The following is a 15,981-nucleotide window of genomic DNA, read 5'->3' as shown; positions in this document are numbered from 1 at the left end:
GTGTCACTACATGAATACAAGTGGGCACACTCATGCATATTTTTATTTTTTTTATCCATGTCAGAGAGAGAGTTCAGTCAGAAAGAAGTAAGACAGGATTAAATCAACATTGCACACATGCCTTGGCTCAGAATTTGTTTTTTTATTGTACTTCTTCTTTTTTTTTTTTTTACTAAATAAATTTCACTTTCAAATGTGAGGGCGAAAGGTCTATTGATGGCAAAATTATTTATTTACACATATCCATCCGAAGAAGCGTGCCGTGAGTTATCCTGACTTACCGCATGGCTTAATTTGAGTGTCAGTGGGTTTTTCTCTAAATTGTTAATGATTCGCTCCATGAACTGCGTCGACATTGCTTTCTACAATTGCGACACACACACTGTTTACATAAGGGATGTTCGACACCCTTTCTTTTCAGACCCATACCAGTACGAGTACTCAACTCGAGTAGCACTGATACCGATGCCAAGTGCCAATACCACTAGTAAATTTGATACAATACATAAAATACCTACAAGTGAATACATTGTGTGTAAGACATGTCTAAATCCAATGTTTAATATGTAAAAAAAAAATTATTGAAAAAAATTGAATGAAAACTAGAAAAGTCGTACGTCTAATATCGCACAATAAATTCTATTGCCAGAGATGGGTGTGTGGGTGTGGGTGCGTGCGCTTTATCTGTCATGCGCTCATCTACTGTCTATCACTTATTTCCTTCGCCACACTCCTTTTTTCTCCCTTTCAGCCACTAATCCCGCATGTGCTGGTGTTGATAACAAACTCAGTAGTGAGGAAAGGCTCGAGGAGGAGATAGCAAGCGCTGGTTGGTGTGGGCTTTGGCGTACACTTGCACGTGCGCTCACAAACACACGCAGACAACAAAGAGCGCTGGTTTGCAGCCAGACAGTACAGTGGCACTCGCATGGCCAATAACCAGACAAGATTCAACACGCCGCCCCCCCCCAACCCTACTGGAGGTCAACAACCCCTTCATCGTCCCTCCGTCTGTGGATTAAAACGTCTGACAGCTAAATGAATTATTCTTCAATTACTCTCGCAACACACACACATAAATGCATCATCCTCAGGCTCTCCTTTGCTCATTATATTTATAAATCCCCCAATCTCCTTCATACAGCAGCAGAGAAAATTATTATTACAATTTTCAGCGACCACCCCCCCAACCTCTATAACCTTTCTTGCTCCAAAGCCCCTCTTACTCCTCAAATCCCCCCTTGCCCCCCAGTTATCCCCACTTCCAGCTCTGGGACACAACGGTGTTGCACAAGTATCTAATCACACACACACACACACACACACACACACACACACACACACACACACACACACACACACACACACACACACACACACACACACACACACACACACACACACACACACACACACACACACACATTATTTCATATAGCAAAAGGTACAGACATGTATTTTGTTCATTAGCTTGTTTCCAGTGGGGGTTATCTGTGTGACACAGGTCACTGTGGTAATGTATTTCCAGTGCACCAATATGGAGGAGGTGCGAGATAAGGTGTCAGCAGACTATGGCGAAGCCAGACATCACTTCTCCCTTGTAGGAGGGCGACTGTAGGTGAGGTGCAAACCAGAGTGAAAGACTTCCAATCCAATTACACCTCATCCGATGTACAATAAACAGATTGGAAGTCTAACAACTTGAAATTCAACTAAAAATTTGAAGGAAGAAAATTTCCCTGTGACCCTGAACAGGATAAGGGGTAGAAAATGGATGGATAGGACAAAAAGTGAAGAACAAGAAATGTAAGACACATGGGTTTGAGTGTGTCAACGTGGCTTGGCATGAGTTGATTTCCCTCAAACTCTCGCTTCCCCCCATGTGTTTTGCGTTTTGTGTGGCTTTTTTTTTTTGTCTATAGACATTCACAGGGGAATCTGGGATGATAAGCCAAAAGAGAGAAATGGTAATGACAACGAACGAACTAAAAAGAGGAACTACAAAAATAAGGTTCACTCTACTTTTTATTGTTTTTAGGTTAAGTTGATTGTCTCACTTACTCTAGTGTGGCATCTGGTGTAAAAAAAAACTGAACCAAACATATCATGCAAATTGGAAAAATGACTCGCTGTCGGGGCCCCTGATGGGAGAAGCTCAAAGAAAATTACGTTAGTCGTGTCATGCCACATGTTGTGGCCTTCTATGCAACTATTACTGCTGTGATTCCCAATACCCAGCCAGTGGTGATCTCTTATTCCGAGCCTGGATGAAAGGGAGGCCAGCATCAGGATGGGCATTCAGCAAAAAGAACTCTGGCGTATAAATAATCAACACAGGGATCCTGAAAAATTGCTCTAGAAGATACGATGCCACAACTGTTTAACACAGCATCCCCCTTTCAGATTATTTCAGAATATTTTGTTTTATGAATATTTTAATGCGAGTTGTATTACTATATTCACTATATTAGTCACTTTTATTGCTGTAAGCTTCACAATAAATTCATTTGATCCCAAAAACATATAAAAATGTTCTATTTAAAATATTGCTATAGTCCCAAAAACGTATTTATAAAAAAATGTTATGCTAGAGCATACAGAAGGCTTTGCTGCAGCCTCTGACCTCAAGAGTACGCTTAAAGCAATGGTAGTTATTACAAAAAAACGGCCTGCAGGTGGCAGCCGAGTATAAGAGATCAACCAGGGCCATGTTGCAAAAAAAGCTCCTTTCCCCAGTGTTTTAAACAGATTTGTAAAAAAAAATGATGAAACTTCCCAAGAATCGGTGTCCCTTCTCTTACAGCTCTGACACTACCTCAGAAGTTGAAAATTTGCAGTCGACATTGCCCCTGCATCCTATGTTAGTGCTATTTATATAGAACCTGGACAAAGGTGGGGGAAAAATCCAGGCTTGTACAAGCAGTGTAGAAGGGACTACTGTTGTGATCTCCGATGCAAGAAGCTCAAAAGAGTAAGTACTTAAGTTTTATGATGGTGGATCTTTGACCCCTAGACCATATTACATCTTTTTCAATTATTACTTACTGGAAAAAAATAAATTCAATATCTACTGTATTGATATTGCCACTGCATGGCCACCACAAAGAATGAAACATATAATTGTGGTTCTGAAATAGCCTCCCCGTCCCACACCAGACCGTTTTATACGCTGAAAAACACATAGAGAGCGTAAAGTATTACTTGTGGTCCAGTTCTCTCAAATTTAGGGAATATTTATCAAAGGCCCCAGAACAACAAAACCACTGAGGCAACACAGCTGAATGGAGATACAAGGCCCCAAATTAAGACCAGAAAAGTCCCAGTTGTGCACATCAGAGAGACGACACAAAACTATTGCAGGCTCAAAATATATGTTGTTTCATCTCTGACACATTCTTCAACGGGCTCGTCATTTGTTATGTCTCAGGGCGGCCCTCATTCGCCCAGACATTAGGACTTTCTCACAGGAGGGGGAGAAAAAAAAGTGTATGAGGCCCACATTGTCTCGGGGCAGTGATAGCTTGATGTATGAGGAGGGGCATTGTGGGAAGGCATGACAGACATAGGGGAAGCAATCTAAGAGCGACAGGAGGAAAGCTCGCCGCCACCAAGAGCGGCTCTTTTAACATCTACTTTCCAATAGAGTCGACCTTGGACTTAATCACTACCAGAAGAAAAGAGCTGCGCTCGACAGGAAGATGGAGAGACACAGTGGGACCGTTCGTGTTTGTGTGCGTAACAAATAGAGCACATATGCATGAGGGAGGAAATGCCCATAGACTGATTGATAGAAAAGCTCAAAAACAGAAAGATGGTAACAGAAACAAGGTGAATTCAAAAATTTTCAAAAGAATGTGAATAAGAAGCATTTTTCCGAGTTCAGCCAATCCACGGACTCTGTGATTCAAAATTATAAAGTTTGCTGATTTGTGTACAAATGTACTTCTTCTCCAGTAATCTAAGGCATTCTTTCTACATTAGAGAAAGATTAGAGTCTCTTCTTTCATCAGGAAAAAAAAGTATATTTCTATCTGTTTCTGTTTTGCAGCAATTAGCATTAGAATATAGCATAATTTCATTATTCACAAATCTGTTTAAAACAGTGGAGGGGGGGGGGGGGCTTTTGCAACATGGCCCTGGTTGATCTCATACTCTGCTGCCACCTGCTGGCGTTTTTGCAATAACTACCATTGCCTCAAGCATTCTCTTCCGTTCAGAGGCTGCATCAAAGCATTCTGTATAATCTAGCATTAAAAAAAACTACTTACAATGTGTATAAATACGTCTTTGGGAGCATGGTAATATGTAAAATAGAAATAGAACAAATTCATGGGTACACTATCACAAACAATGTAGAAATAATATATTATATTACTGTAAAAGTACTTTTATAATCACGTTATAGTGTTCTTTCCAGACATGATCAAATTTGTTTGGGATGTGTCCCTATTTCCTATTCTGAAGTCCCTATTTTTGTATGTATTGTTATTAGGAATGGGACTTGATAAGGATTTAGCATTTCCAATTCCAAGATAAATACTGCTAAGTGCTAATCAATCCAATTCCTTAAGTTAGTCTCTCACTGCGCAGCAATAGCTTGCGAGGGTTTGCAATTGCAACAAAGGATGAATTTTTCATCAGGGTTTATTCAAGTTTGCAAACCCTCATAGAGGCGCGTGTTTGTGACGTGTGGGCCGCGTCCCGGTTCTTGTGCTTCGGCCTTTGTGCCCCTCGGTTGCGCGTTCCCGTCGACGAGTGCGAGTGTGTAGTGTGTCTTTCTTAGTTGCCTGAAGCATTTCAGAGAGTTGAGACGCCCTGCGGGAGCGTGTGGTCGGGGGGTGCAGGGGTGGGGGTGCGACTGTTGGAACGCGGCCATCAGTGGAAGGAAACGACGCTGATGTGTGGAACCCGGAAGTCAGAAGTCCGTGGCATCTACCCTATTAATTGTCAATGGCTGGGTATACCAAATATAATTGATGTCATTGTCGTTATATCAAGCCGTGCGTACTCCAACTGTTACATTAGTGGAATAAATCAAGTGTAAATCGAATACTCCAGATTTGAGTGGGGTACAGGGATGACAACCCCACGCATCAAAATAACGACATACAAGAGTGTTACATTGTACTTTAGATGTTTTTATATCACTCTACGATATTGACGTCATATTGGAAATGGAAACTTTCAACAAAAATACACTTCCTGCACATGACGTCATCACTCATTTGCGATGCAAGACTTCTGGTAAGAACATGTTTGTCAATGTGCTAGGCTTCCCGTAAATATAAAATCATTGCTTTTGTAATCCTAAAAAAATAAAAAATAAAAAAAGGCAACATCGTCTAGGTAGAGCAACCCAAAAGAACTGATAGAGCTGATATTTTTGGTACTAAATAAGCAGCAATTTTTCTACAAAATTGCATGTTTAACTTGTTGCCTGTAAGTGGAGTTGTGTAAAACTTCTCCCAGGCTGCAGAGATGTACTGTTTATCTTATTGTCACCAACAAGACAACAGCTTAGCATGCAAAGCCGTGCTACAAATATTGAGTTTTGTTGCACATGACAGAGGATCTGCACAGCCCGCCAGGAATTAAACACCACAAAACCATTAAAGGATCATGAATGCCAAGTCTTTATAGTTATTCCGCACACCATCTGCATTGGCACCATGGGAGGCCCATTTCAAGAATCAGATCGCTTGATTAGGAAAATGCCGTTTCCAATTGATTTCCTCATGCCCTCATTTGTGAGAAGTCGCTTAAAAAAAAAAAGAATATCAATCTGAAATGAGGGTGCCGTAAAAAGAACTTCATAAAAAAATAATGGATTTTGTTCAGTTCTCTTCTCCGCTAACAGGGTGGCAAGTAAGGGGGGTAGGTAGCTTATCAAAGAGACAGCATGCAATTGAGGAGGCAAATAAGGGAGAGAGAGGGTAATAATTGAGCGAGGAAAATAAAGGACGCAGCTTTGGACTTGCACGCAGAGTCCACGGAGTCATCAGAAATGCAACGATTCTAAATGCAGGAATATTATTTTCAATCGACACTCGGTGGGATCAAGTGGGAATAAATGAGGAATCACCTGCAAAAGGAGATGATAACGAGAAGATTACTGAGGGAGACCGTAAAAACGCCAAATGAGCAGGACAGGAAAAGTTGAAACACAAAAATGGTGGTGGAAAAAGAAGAAATATGACTTGAACTCTGGGAGCTTCTGAATTTCTAAGTTTTAGGAAGTCCGTTCTTTCATTCAAAAACAAAGATGTGATTCATGGAAACAACAATATGGTCTGATCTTGGTCTGTCACTTTTATAACGCATCTGGAGCAACTGGGTGTTCAGTAAAACAAGGTCACTGACATCGTCTCAAAGACCGGTGATGGAATCCACAACCTCTGGTTTGGGACACGACCACTCTACCACTGAGCCATGCCGCCCCCTAAAAAACTCAACAAACCCAATAAACTCCCTAGGTGTGTTGCTTCCAAATCGTTAGCATTTCTCGTACAAATGGCACCGAGACTTTCCACAACTTTCCAAGATTTGAGTCCCTTTTCTTCCCACCATATACAGCGCTTCCACTGGACAGGACCAGATCAGTTCTTCACATATGCACTAGTCACTACTCACCTCAGTTGGGGGCGGTTCACTGGGATTCTGATATTACTGGTAGAATAGTGTTGAAATGCTTTCCAAGATACATCTTATATCACAACTTATGGTTATGGAGAGTGTCTGATGCTAGGCTTTCTAATGACAAGGTTCAGTAATGTCAACGTCTGTCCATTGGACACTGCATGAAGGGTAGCTTTCCACAACACCACTTTCATCATCATCACTTTGCGTCCTGTAGAGCTTTTTTTCCTCCAGTGAACAGGTTCATTCGAGTGCAAGCTTTCCAGCAAGAATTGATGCAGAGTTGTAATGATGTCTATGCTTTGGTTAAACAGCTATGACATTGTTCCTTTACAGTTGGCAATAAAATTTGGAGGCATTTATTCCACTGGTGTTTGCTGCACTGGTATGTCTCTTCGGCTTTTAATCTTTACAATGATATTGGCAGTTTCCAGGGTCTTCAGAAAGAGATATTACTATAGTCTTCCAAGATTCAGTCCTTGGCATGTTTGTGGTCAAGTTATAAATGTAGCAAGGAGACTGAGTGGCTCTGTTTATGTTTTTGGGACAGTTTCTTCTGATAGTGATGTGTAAATTATGTTTTATTAAATTGTCTCCTCGTATACATATCTCAGGTTCAGCCTCTCTGCCGCCACCTCAATGGTTTGATGAAAATGAATTGTGCGATAAAGTAAAGCAGTCATCACATCTCGAAAGTTGAGGGTGTAATTGAAATAAACAATCAATAAGCAATCAGAAACTAACTTAAAAAAGATCTAGACATTAGGATTACGCGTAGCTAAATCTCCCACTAGGTTAACATAGTAATAAATAATAATGAAGTAAGCCAGACTCTCCGTGTACACGTTCACCTCGGTGTATGCCAATGTTGTTATGATTGGCTGGCTTCATTACAGTCTGTCTACAACACCATGGCCAAGGTCAGGAGAGGCCACTGGGATGATAAGGGGACCAAAACCATAAATGCAAATTAATCTGCTGTTTAATCTAATAATGTAGGGCGGTATCGGCTGTCTCATTCCTATTAACACAACAGTAATTGCATTTGAGGGGGAATGGCCGCTCAAGCCCCACGTGGGTACATTCACACTCGCATGTGCGCCCAAGTTCGTCAGAAATAAATCCAATTGTAGTACAAGAGCACATATGTGGATCTACAATACACACTGGTGCATAAGAGCAACCACGCATTCGAGATGGATGTTATGACAAAAGTGAAAAGCATGGCGTACTGAATGCCATCTTAGGATTCGTCTTTGTGTGTCCATGTTTATATGGCGCCAAGCGTCTTTAACCACAGAGCCCCGACTCATTAGCATGCTAATACGCAAACAGCGGGGTGCAGTTAGACAAGTGGCATATTATTGGGATTCATCTCATTAGGCTTTCATGAGATCTAAAAGTGAACACATAACTTCAAAATGAAGTCGGAGATAAAAGGCACAGTCAGGTTTTGGGATTCCTTTCAAAAAGGACAATTTACCACTTGGAGACAACGAATGGCCCGCAGGTGCAAGGATTATGCACAAATCAAACAGCCACGCTTAAATGTGTTGTTTTTGTGGCCAATATTTATGGTCACAAGCAATTCATTTCAAGAAAATTAAGGCACCTTTGGAAGCTGTTCTGTAGGAACATGTTACTGGATATAGAGTAATTTACTGTTTTAACAAATTCCAAAAATCCCGAAGTATGGGTAACGAAATGGACCAAAGAGAGAAATAATTTTAAAGGGGATCCATCTCGGTATTTTAAGCCCTTCCACAATTAACTATAGGCATAAATGATTCAATTTTACTTTTGAAACCATGGCGATCTAATTTTTCAGAAACTATTAGGTATTTTGCTGGCTATTTTTCTAACGCGGAAGTAGAACGCCTGGTTCAGTAAAACCACGCCTCTTACCGTGTGGTTGCTGCGCCCCTCTCGTCCAAGCCAGCTGCTGCGCGCACCACCCACAAAACTCTGGAGCACTGCGTTCGAGCTACTCTGAGTGGCCACGCAAGACCGGCCAGCCGTCTTAGTAAACCGCGTCTAAATGTGGAAATTGGATGGATGTTCAATTCTTCAATAAATATTTGAAACAAAACGGCTCCTTTGGCGCAAGAAATAGTAGTGGAGGAGGAGGGGAGGGGGAAGGGAGACGAAGAGGGGGGAAAAAAACCTGAGTGGGACACAAACCCGGGACATTCTGCTTAGAGGGTGAGAGCGCTAACCACACACCATTCATTCAGTTAGGTTCAATGGCGCAGACATTTTACTTGTAGTTCACACAAGTGTCAGCCACCACGGAGCCTTTCTGGGAATTGTCATTGCACTTTGGCATTACAAATGTGAATTCATTTGGACAGAATGTTTACTGATAAATTCAACGTTTGTCACTATCCTGCGAGCATGGAGGTCTCAGTAAGTGGGTGTGTTTTTAGTCCGCATAGTCGGTGCGGGGGCGGATCCGCACCGGATGACATCATAGAGTGAGCACCCGCTCGTTTTCTCGGGTTGGGAGGAGCTGGAGCTTGGAGAGAAGAATGACCTAGAATTTCTCATAGAGGGGCGAATGGAGGAACACCACTTTGTTGATGTTTTTGGTGAGGAATTAGCATTTTAACATGGCTAAAATCTCCAAAAAGTAAATTTTTCACGTTACTGTCCCTTTAAAAGAAAGTGCATTATTGATAAGCTAGAGTAGTTCCATTTTGTCACTCAGTGCTGTAGAATAGATTTTTCCTATTTATTAGGGCAGTAGGAACATTATCTCGATTTCAATTCTACGTTGCAATAAGATTAAGACCTTCATCTATAATGCAGTTTTAGTACTAGCATCAGTTGCCATCTCAGCTCTCTGTTGAGATGAAGATCTTTAACTGTGCACCAATCAATAAGTTTGGGGTAGTTAATGTTGCTATGTCCGTGTTGAAGTAGTTTGAGCTATGAGTCACTATTACTTAAATGGGTGGGAAGTGTTTTGTTTTCCCAGGACAACAAACTGGCTTACCATGGTATGGTTTGGTTGAATAAAGTCGAATCAGGCTTCTACACATTTCCACTGTGAGGTGTGTCGGCCGAATGTTAACGGCAACACAAATAAGAGTCCAATTTGATATGGAGCAGTACTGCAATTCCTTTCCACTTCCTAATGCAATGTATTTTTCAAATGGCACACTTTGATATCTTCCCTTTCCAATCTTTATGTTCCTTCAACACATGAAAAGCAGATTTGGAAAATGCGCAAAAGGAACAGGAAGTTGAACCATCAATCTTCCAATTGCCACACTACCCCTGAGCCAATATTGATCTTTGAAAACTCAGTGGTCCAAGTGCCAATAATCATCATGATCCGGGTATGAACAAAGCTGTATGATACTTACAGCGGTGAGATGGATGACTCCTTGGGATGTCACGGGGCATCCCATGAAACCCACAAACTGCAGCTCTGGGCAATGCTCGGCGACCGCTCGCACCGACTGGTCAGTGACCTGAAGAAAACAGGAGGAGATGATATTGAGATCACTCAAGTTATAATTTGTGTTTTGTCACGGAATTCCACAGTGGTGAAACACAGATAAGAATTACAGCAGGGAGATTACAATAATCTTGTAAACAAGCAATGTCGAGATATTCTACAAGCAAGTGGGTGCAGACAGCTGTTGTCAAATGCATGACTAAATGTCAGCTCCATCTGCGCAGCAGTCTGGATTGTTTTGCGCTTGATGAGCCGCTGAAGTAAAGAAACCAGCGGAGGACCGCAGAAGGAGGATCGGAGGAGGAGGAGGAGAAAGAGGATAATAGGCAAAACGAGACTTGTCTGCCAAGCGCCATCGACTTATGATGGATGAACCACTCCCCTTCATTCACCCAGTCGTACACGAGCAGGCTCAGAATGGATCGCTGGAGATCAATGGGGAAGTAGAACATTTCCACCACCTTATATTGTGGTCATCAATACAGGTATTGATACTGTAGCAACTTTCAGTCTCAGAAACACCCAAGAAAGATGTGGGAGATTGTCCTCTCCGTGCTTCTCAAAGTCTTCTCATCAATCACCACACGCAAATAAGATGAGAAGAAATGAGAGTGAATTGACTTTTGAGGCTGATTAATTGAGGATGGAACACCACAGGACTTTAGATAGCAAAAATCATTTTTAATCACGTCTACGTAAATGTGAAACATTTATTTCTGAAAGTCCAAAAACAATACGATATAAAACTAAATCATTGTTTTCTAAATGATTCAGTGGCAAAAAGCATTTAAATGTGTCCTACAATACCAATCGAGGTAGTGCTGCAACTTGCCAAGTGAACAGCATAGTGCAGGGCTACTCAAATACAAATCCTAAATGGCAGCAAATACATTTTGCAATGTGTCAAAGGTCATTTTATCATGGTTGGTCAGCTCACATAATGGCATAACACTTTAACTCATCCACTCCCAAAAAACTAAATGTTCTAATGTTTGCAACTTTCTCCTGCAGTGGACAAAGTTGGCCCTGATCATCAATGTCACAAACACTTTGGCTACGGGACATCACAACAAGAAAGACAGAGTCCATTTATCTTTGGCCAAGTCACATGCCGCACGGCTTATCGGGGAAAAACACCTCCTGGAACACCACTGAAGCTTAAAGGTGTGTTTGTCAAGCTTAACAGTAAGGAGCCAAAGTGGTTGAAAAGGGTTGAAATGGCTCATAATGGAATGTGACCACAAGGTCTAGTGGACTAGATGAAGCAATGTAACACCGCACCACCAATTACATTATGTCTAAAAGAATTTAGCTCTTATTTGCTACAAAACCTTACCCCTAGTCCTTGTGCACTACTATTTTCCTTCAAGAGATTTTGAAATATGCTTTGAATCCATGTTTTATGACGGCTATTTTTCTTTTTAGTACAGTGGAACCACTTCAGTATAATGTATAATGCTAGCCATCTTTCAGTTTGAAACTAGAAACAATCCGTTCCAGGTCAAACTGTAGTCAAACCTCATAAAACCGTTACAAACACTACATGCAAAGTACAGGCAACATGTGGTAATCTTTTGATGCCATCTGAATTTTGCAAGGTACAGAGAGCTCTTGCGCAATCATGCATTGAATTATGACGTTTTTGTGCAATTTCCGTTTTCCAAGTTTTGAATTGTCCGACTTCAAAGATGTTCAACTGTGTGTGAATGTAGAAAAGGTGTAAAGCCGCTCAGTTCTTACTTTATTTTGCAATAGAGGTTTTGTGTTATTGTTGAGCATAAATTCAGTCTCGCAGACTAACTTGCAATCATAGTTGCAATCAAATCATAATGACTTGCAGAGTGTGCTCAAAACATTCTAAACTTTTTTTTTGTTTAATGAGTGGGCTTTTAATCTTTTAAAACAAGATAATAAGAGCTAGATACGTTTGAGTGAACTCAATTAATTCAATTCAACAAAGTGGTGGGAAGTCAATATAGTATTGAGAATGAACGCAAAATTTCTTCCGGTGATTAAACCACGTGCCAAAATAAATCAACCCCAGGAAGGGAACGCTTCATCCCGGACAGCGGTGATTGGAACAGTTGACTGTACTTGCCAGCCTTGTACTGATCAAATCGATAAGCTGGAGGCACTTAAAAATTCTGCACCTCCGATTTGGACCCGCCACACCACCGATCTGCCTCTCTCCACAGTCAGAAGTGATTATCCGAAGGGGAGTCAGCGCTCCCAACTAGAAAACCTGATGCATATGGAACATGATCTGGCAGGGCCAGGTGGAGACGGGCTGGACAAAGAAGGGAGCAATATTGTTTTGTGTGCGTGTGCGTGTGTGCGGATGTAACTTAAAAAAGAAAAACAAGAAAAGCTGAGCTCCAGAAGCAACCCTTAACCAGGAAACTAGCAGCCATGAAAAAGCCAGGTTCTTAAATCAAAGATGTGGAATCACAGCAGAGGAGGCCACCCCCCCAAAGGCTTCTTTCAGTGAGTGGGCGAACTTACAATATCTGTATGTAGAGTCTTGTTTGAACAAAGAGACACATCTCCAATTATTCTCAACAGGTGAGAAAGGGAGACAAAAAAAAAATTAGTCCAAGAGGGCATGTACCGTAACTAGGCTTGCAGCTGTGTGTGTCAGGAAAATTCAGAACCTGGGGGAAAAAAAACTTGCTCCTCTTGAGACTTGAAAGGATTTTGATTTAAAAACATGAAAATAGTGATGGCTACCCATTTGTTTAGGAGAGAAGTGGCCATCCAACAGAGGACTTCAAACCTTTCAGCCGGTATCTGATTTAATGGTCTCCTACCGAACGAGGTAAAAAGAAGAGAAGAAAAGCAGACTGGAATTGCAGAATGCTGCAATCATGAAGATGGCTTTTGTGTGTGTCTTGTTGCAAGGTAATTGTTGAGAGTGCTGCGGTAGCACAAACAGGCAGTGCTGCGTGTAAGAGTGGTGGTTCATCTTGCAGCGTGTTCTTGCCTGATGCTGGAGAAGCACCCAGGGGCCACATCTCCTTTCATATGGACATCGATATCGTCCATCATAAGACTCATTTGACTCCATCAGAGCAGAGCAGTGTTCATCGGTTTGTTCTTTTTGCCCAATGTGCTGTCATTTCCTGCTTCCAACCTCTCTCATTTAGGACTGCTGTTTTGGACCAATAGAAAACTAAGTAGCACTTCAAGCACGTACAGCCTAAATAAATGTCAACTAGTAAAAAAGTAAGAAATGGATAATTTTCAATGAACATTTACTAAGTTTGCCCACATTGCCATTAAAAGTTAATGACAGCTTATTAAGTGTAGCTTCCTGAATGTGTATGACACTTTAAGAAAGGGTGACATGGTTACCGGTAGCAGGACACCATCGACCTGACCTGACCTGACCCTCAGTAATAAAAGTCTAGCATTTCAAAAACAATTAAACTGAGTAATGGTTGGACAAAATACATCGTAATCTTTAAGTGACATGACTGAGGTTAGAAAAATAAATTGTTCCAAATAGTAGAAAATACTATTTTGTTGAAAGATGTGCAGCAGTGAGGGGCCTTTTGAACAACCATAGATCTGTGTGAAACTATCGTTGCTACAAGTCCCTGAAGTACAATTCCACGAAAAAGCTTTAGAGCAGACTAAATCCAAAGACCCTTGAGATGAAAATGCTGCATCTCAATCAGAGGCCACTGAATATAATGATGTCTTGATGAAAGCACTTTGTTACGGAAGCGCTCCAGTACAATTTTACAGATTTCCAATATTATGCAAAAACATGGACACCAAGTGCATGCCTGTGAGGTGCAAATTGAAGTGGGATGATTTTCATCAAAGTTCGGTTCTTTTCCAAGGTAATCATTTCCCCATAAATACTCTCATGGGGGTGATCCTGCGGTGGGCTCATCACGGCCTTGGAGAGGACGCACACTTAAAGACCCATGCTTGATCTCTTTTGCTCGCACACACACACGCACACACAGACAAAACATTGCCTACTTTTTACAGGCCTGTGTTGGGCTGTATAGATTTGAAGGACTGGTGATCTTGCAAAAAATCTAAATGCATACTTATTATCTTCTGTAATATCTGCTGCCTGGAGACAAAGGCAACATGGAAAGTCGTTAAGTTTTACTACAGCGAGGGAGAGTCTCTTTACTGTGCTTCCTCTGTGCTGATGAGTTGTTGTGCACTAAGTACAAGGTTTGCCTGCGAATCGATCAGACAAGTGTGGATCTTTGCGTATGTATCGACAGCATGAAAAGAGAAAAACACAATCACACAAAGGTAAGCTGTAGGACAGATGTGTTTATCTTGGGCTAAACAGACAGTAGTTGTGTTTATGCGATATTAAGAAACAGAAACCCGAGTTGGATTACAGAGAAAAAACAATGAGGATTTTGCAATCTTTTCATATTAACATAATGAAGCTTCTGGTCTGGGGTGTATTTGTTTAGCGGCTTTAGCCGGCAAATCCTGTCTGGATACGGCCGTGACAGGCAGGGCGATGAGCGGCGGTAGGACGGACCAAACGAGTCGTGTGCAGAGAAGCGCGTGAACATGAGAGCGGTCTGATCTTATTAAAGGCCTGATGGGATGGAGGCGGAGGCGGGGGATGAGAGCCCTGAATCACCACTTTCTAATCAATCAATCTAATTAAGCAAGCTTTATGAACGCCGCGGCAAGCCGAGAAAGGATCTGCCGACACACAGATTAATAATGATTACTGAATACCCAGCAACACATTCTATTAACCATCCATCTCTATGCCTGTCTGGATGCCTTGCATAAGAACTCAACTCATGGCCGTTTGCAGGGCATTTGCTGAATAAGTCTTCAAAGGAAATAATGGCGCTAAATCAAGATTTTGGAATCAGGTTTTGCAGCTTTAGAGACCAACACACTAAAGCAACTGTGAACAAAGACCCTGTAATAATTACCCCACAGTGCCTATGACAATATTGTGATTTTGTTTTATTTTTTATCTAAACTTGATCTAAACACTCACTTGCCAATTTACAAGACACCCCGCCACAATAAACCTAATTCTTTATAGTACTAATGCTTTGCAATAAACTCCCCTTTCGTAAGGCTGACAATGATAAATTTTTACTGACACTCTTTGGGAGAGATTTATGTTAATTTATCGTGATGCAGGTGAGCTCAGCCACAGTCTCTATCGATTTTCTTCTTCCCATTTAGAGTTTATGATAAAGGGTTGACAAGATATAAAAATACAACTCAAGTGAGGCCCTGCACTTTTGAATTACAGCCTCTAATAGGAACATAAAAAATAAACCAGAAGTCACTCTCAGACAGTTTTGGAAATACTGTATATATTTGTAGAAAGTACTTTTATTATTGTTGGGTAATAACAAATTAACTTGCTATGTTTATCATGTTTGTCTTATAATATAAATAGATCCTTGAGTTAAGATGAAAAATTATTTTTGATGGAGCACTTTATTTTTCAACAACAAATGGACATACGACTGTCACTGGGTTTTTCTATCCAAACGTTTTGAAATTTTTAACCAAATTTAATGAAAATGCACAAAACAAACATGCTACTTGTGCCCATTTCCAATTGTTATTATTTTGCAAATATCGAGAGTAGGTTAGACCGTGCCATGACATGAAAGGAGTGCCTCTGCCACAAGACACTACGCTGACGACTGTCAACTAAATATTAAGGTTTGCTTATTTTATTGAGTCCATAAATATTTCAAAGTCTTCGTTCCTCCAAACATGCCTTACTTTATCATCCGCTGCCATTTTTTGTGATTATAATATGTACGTGTGACGTAATATCGGGTCAAAATGTGCAACGTGGTAACCGGTCTTGGCAACGTTTATGCGCATAACCCGTTTCCATAGCTAAAATTTGCATT

At 41.1% G+C, this 15,981-nt stretch overlaps 1 protein-coding gene across 1 annotated transcript in view; it reads right to left on the bottom strand.

The window, feature by feature from the left end:
• fbxl17 (F-box and leucine-rich repeat protein 17) overlaps positions 1-15,981 on the bottom strand; it is a 238,494-nt gene that overhangs the window by 158,458 nt on the left and 64,055 nt on the right. Inside the window, exon 7 of the mRNA XM_086077100.1 lies at positions 10,005-10,112. Coding sequence (XP_085933226.1) covers positions 10,005-10,112 — 108 coding nt within the window. The remainder of the gene's footprint in view (positions 1-10,004; positions 10,113-15,981) is intronic.

Source organism: Leptonotus elevatus, chromosome 5 (genome assembly GCF_054856555.1).
Source record: "Leptonotus elevatus isolate MCC_2025b chromosome 5, RoL_Lele_1.0, whole genome shotgun sequence".
Classification (NCBI taxonomy): domain Eukaryota; kingdom Metazoa; phylum Chordata; class Actinopteri; order Syngnathiformes; family Syngnathidae; genus Leptonotus; species Leptonotus elevatus.
This window is presented reverse-complemented; position numbering and strand designations above follow the sequence as displayed.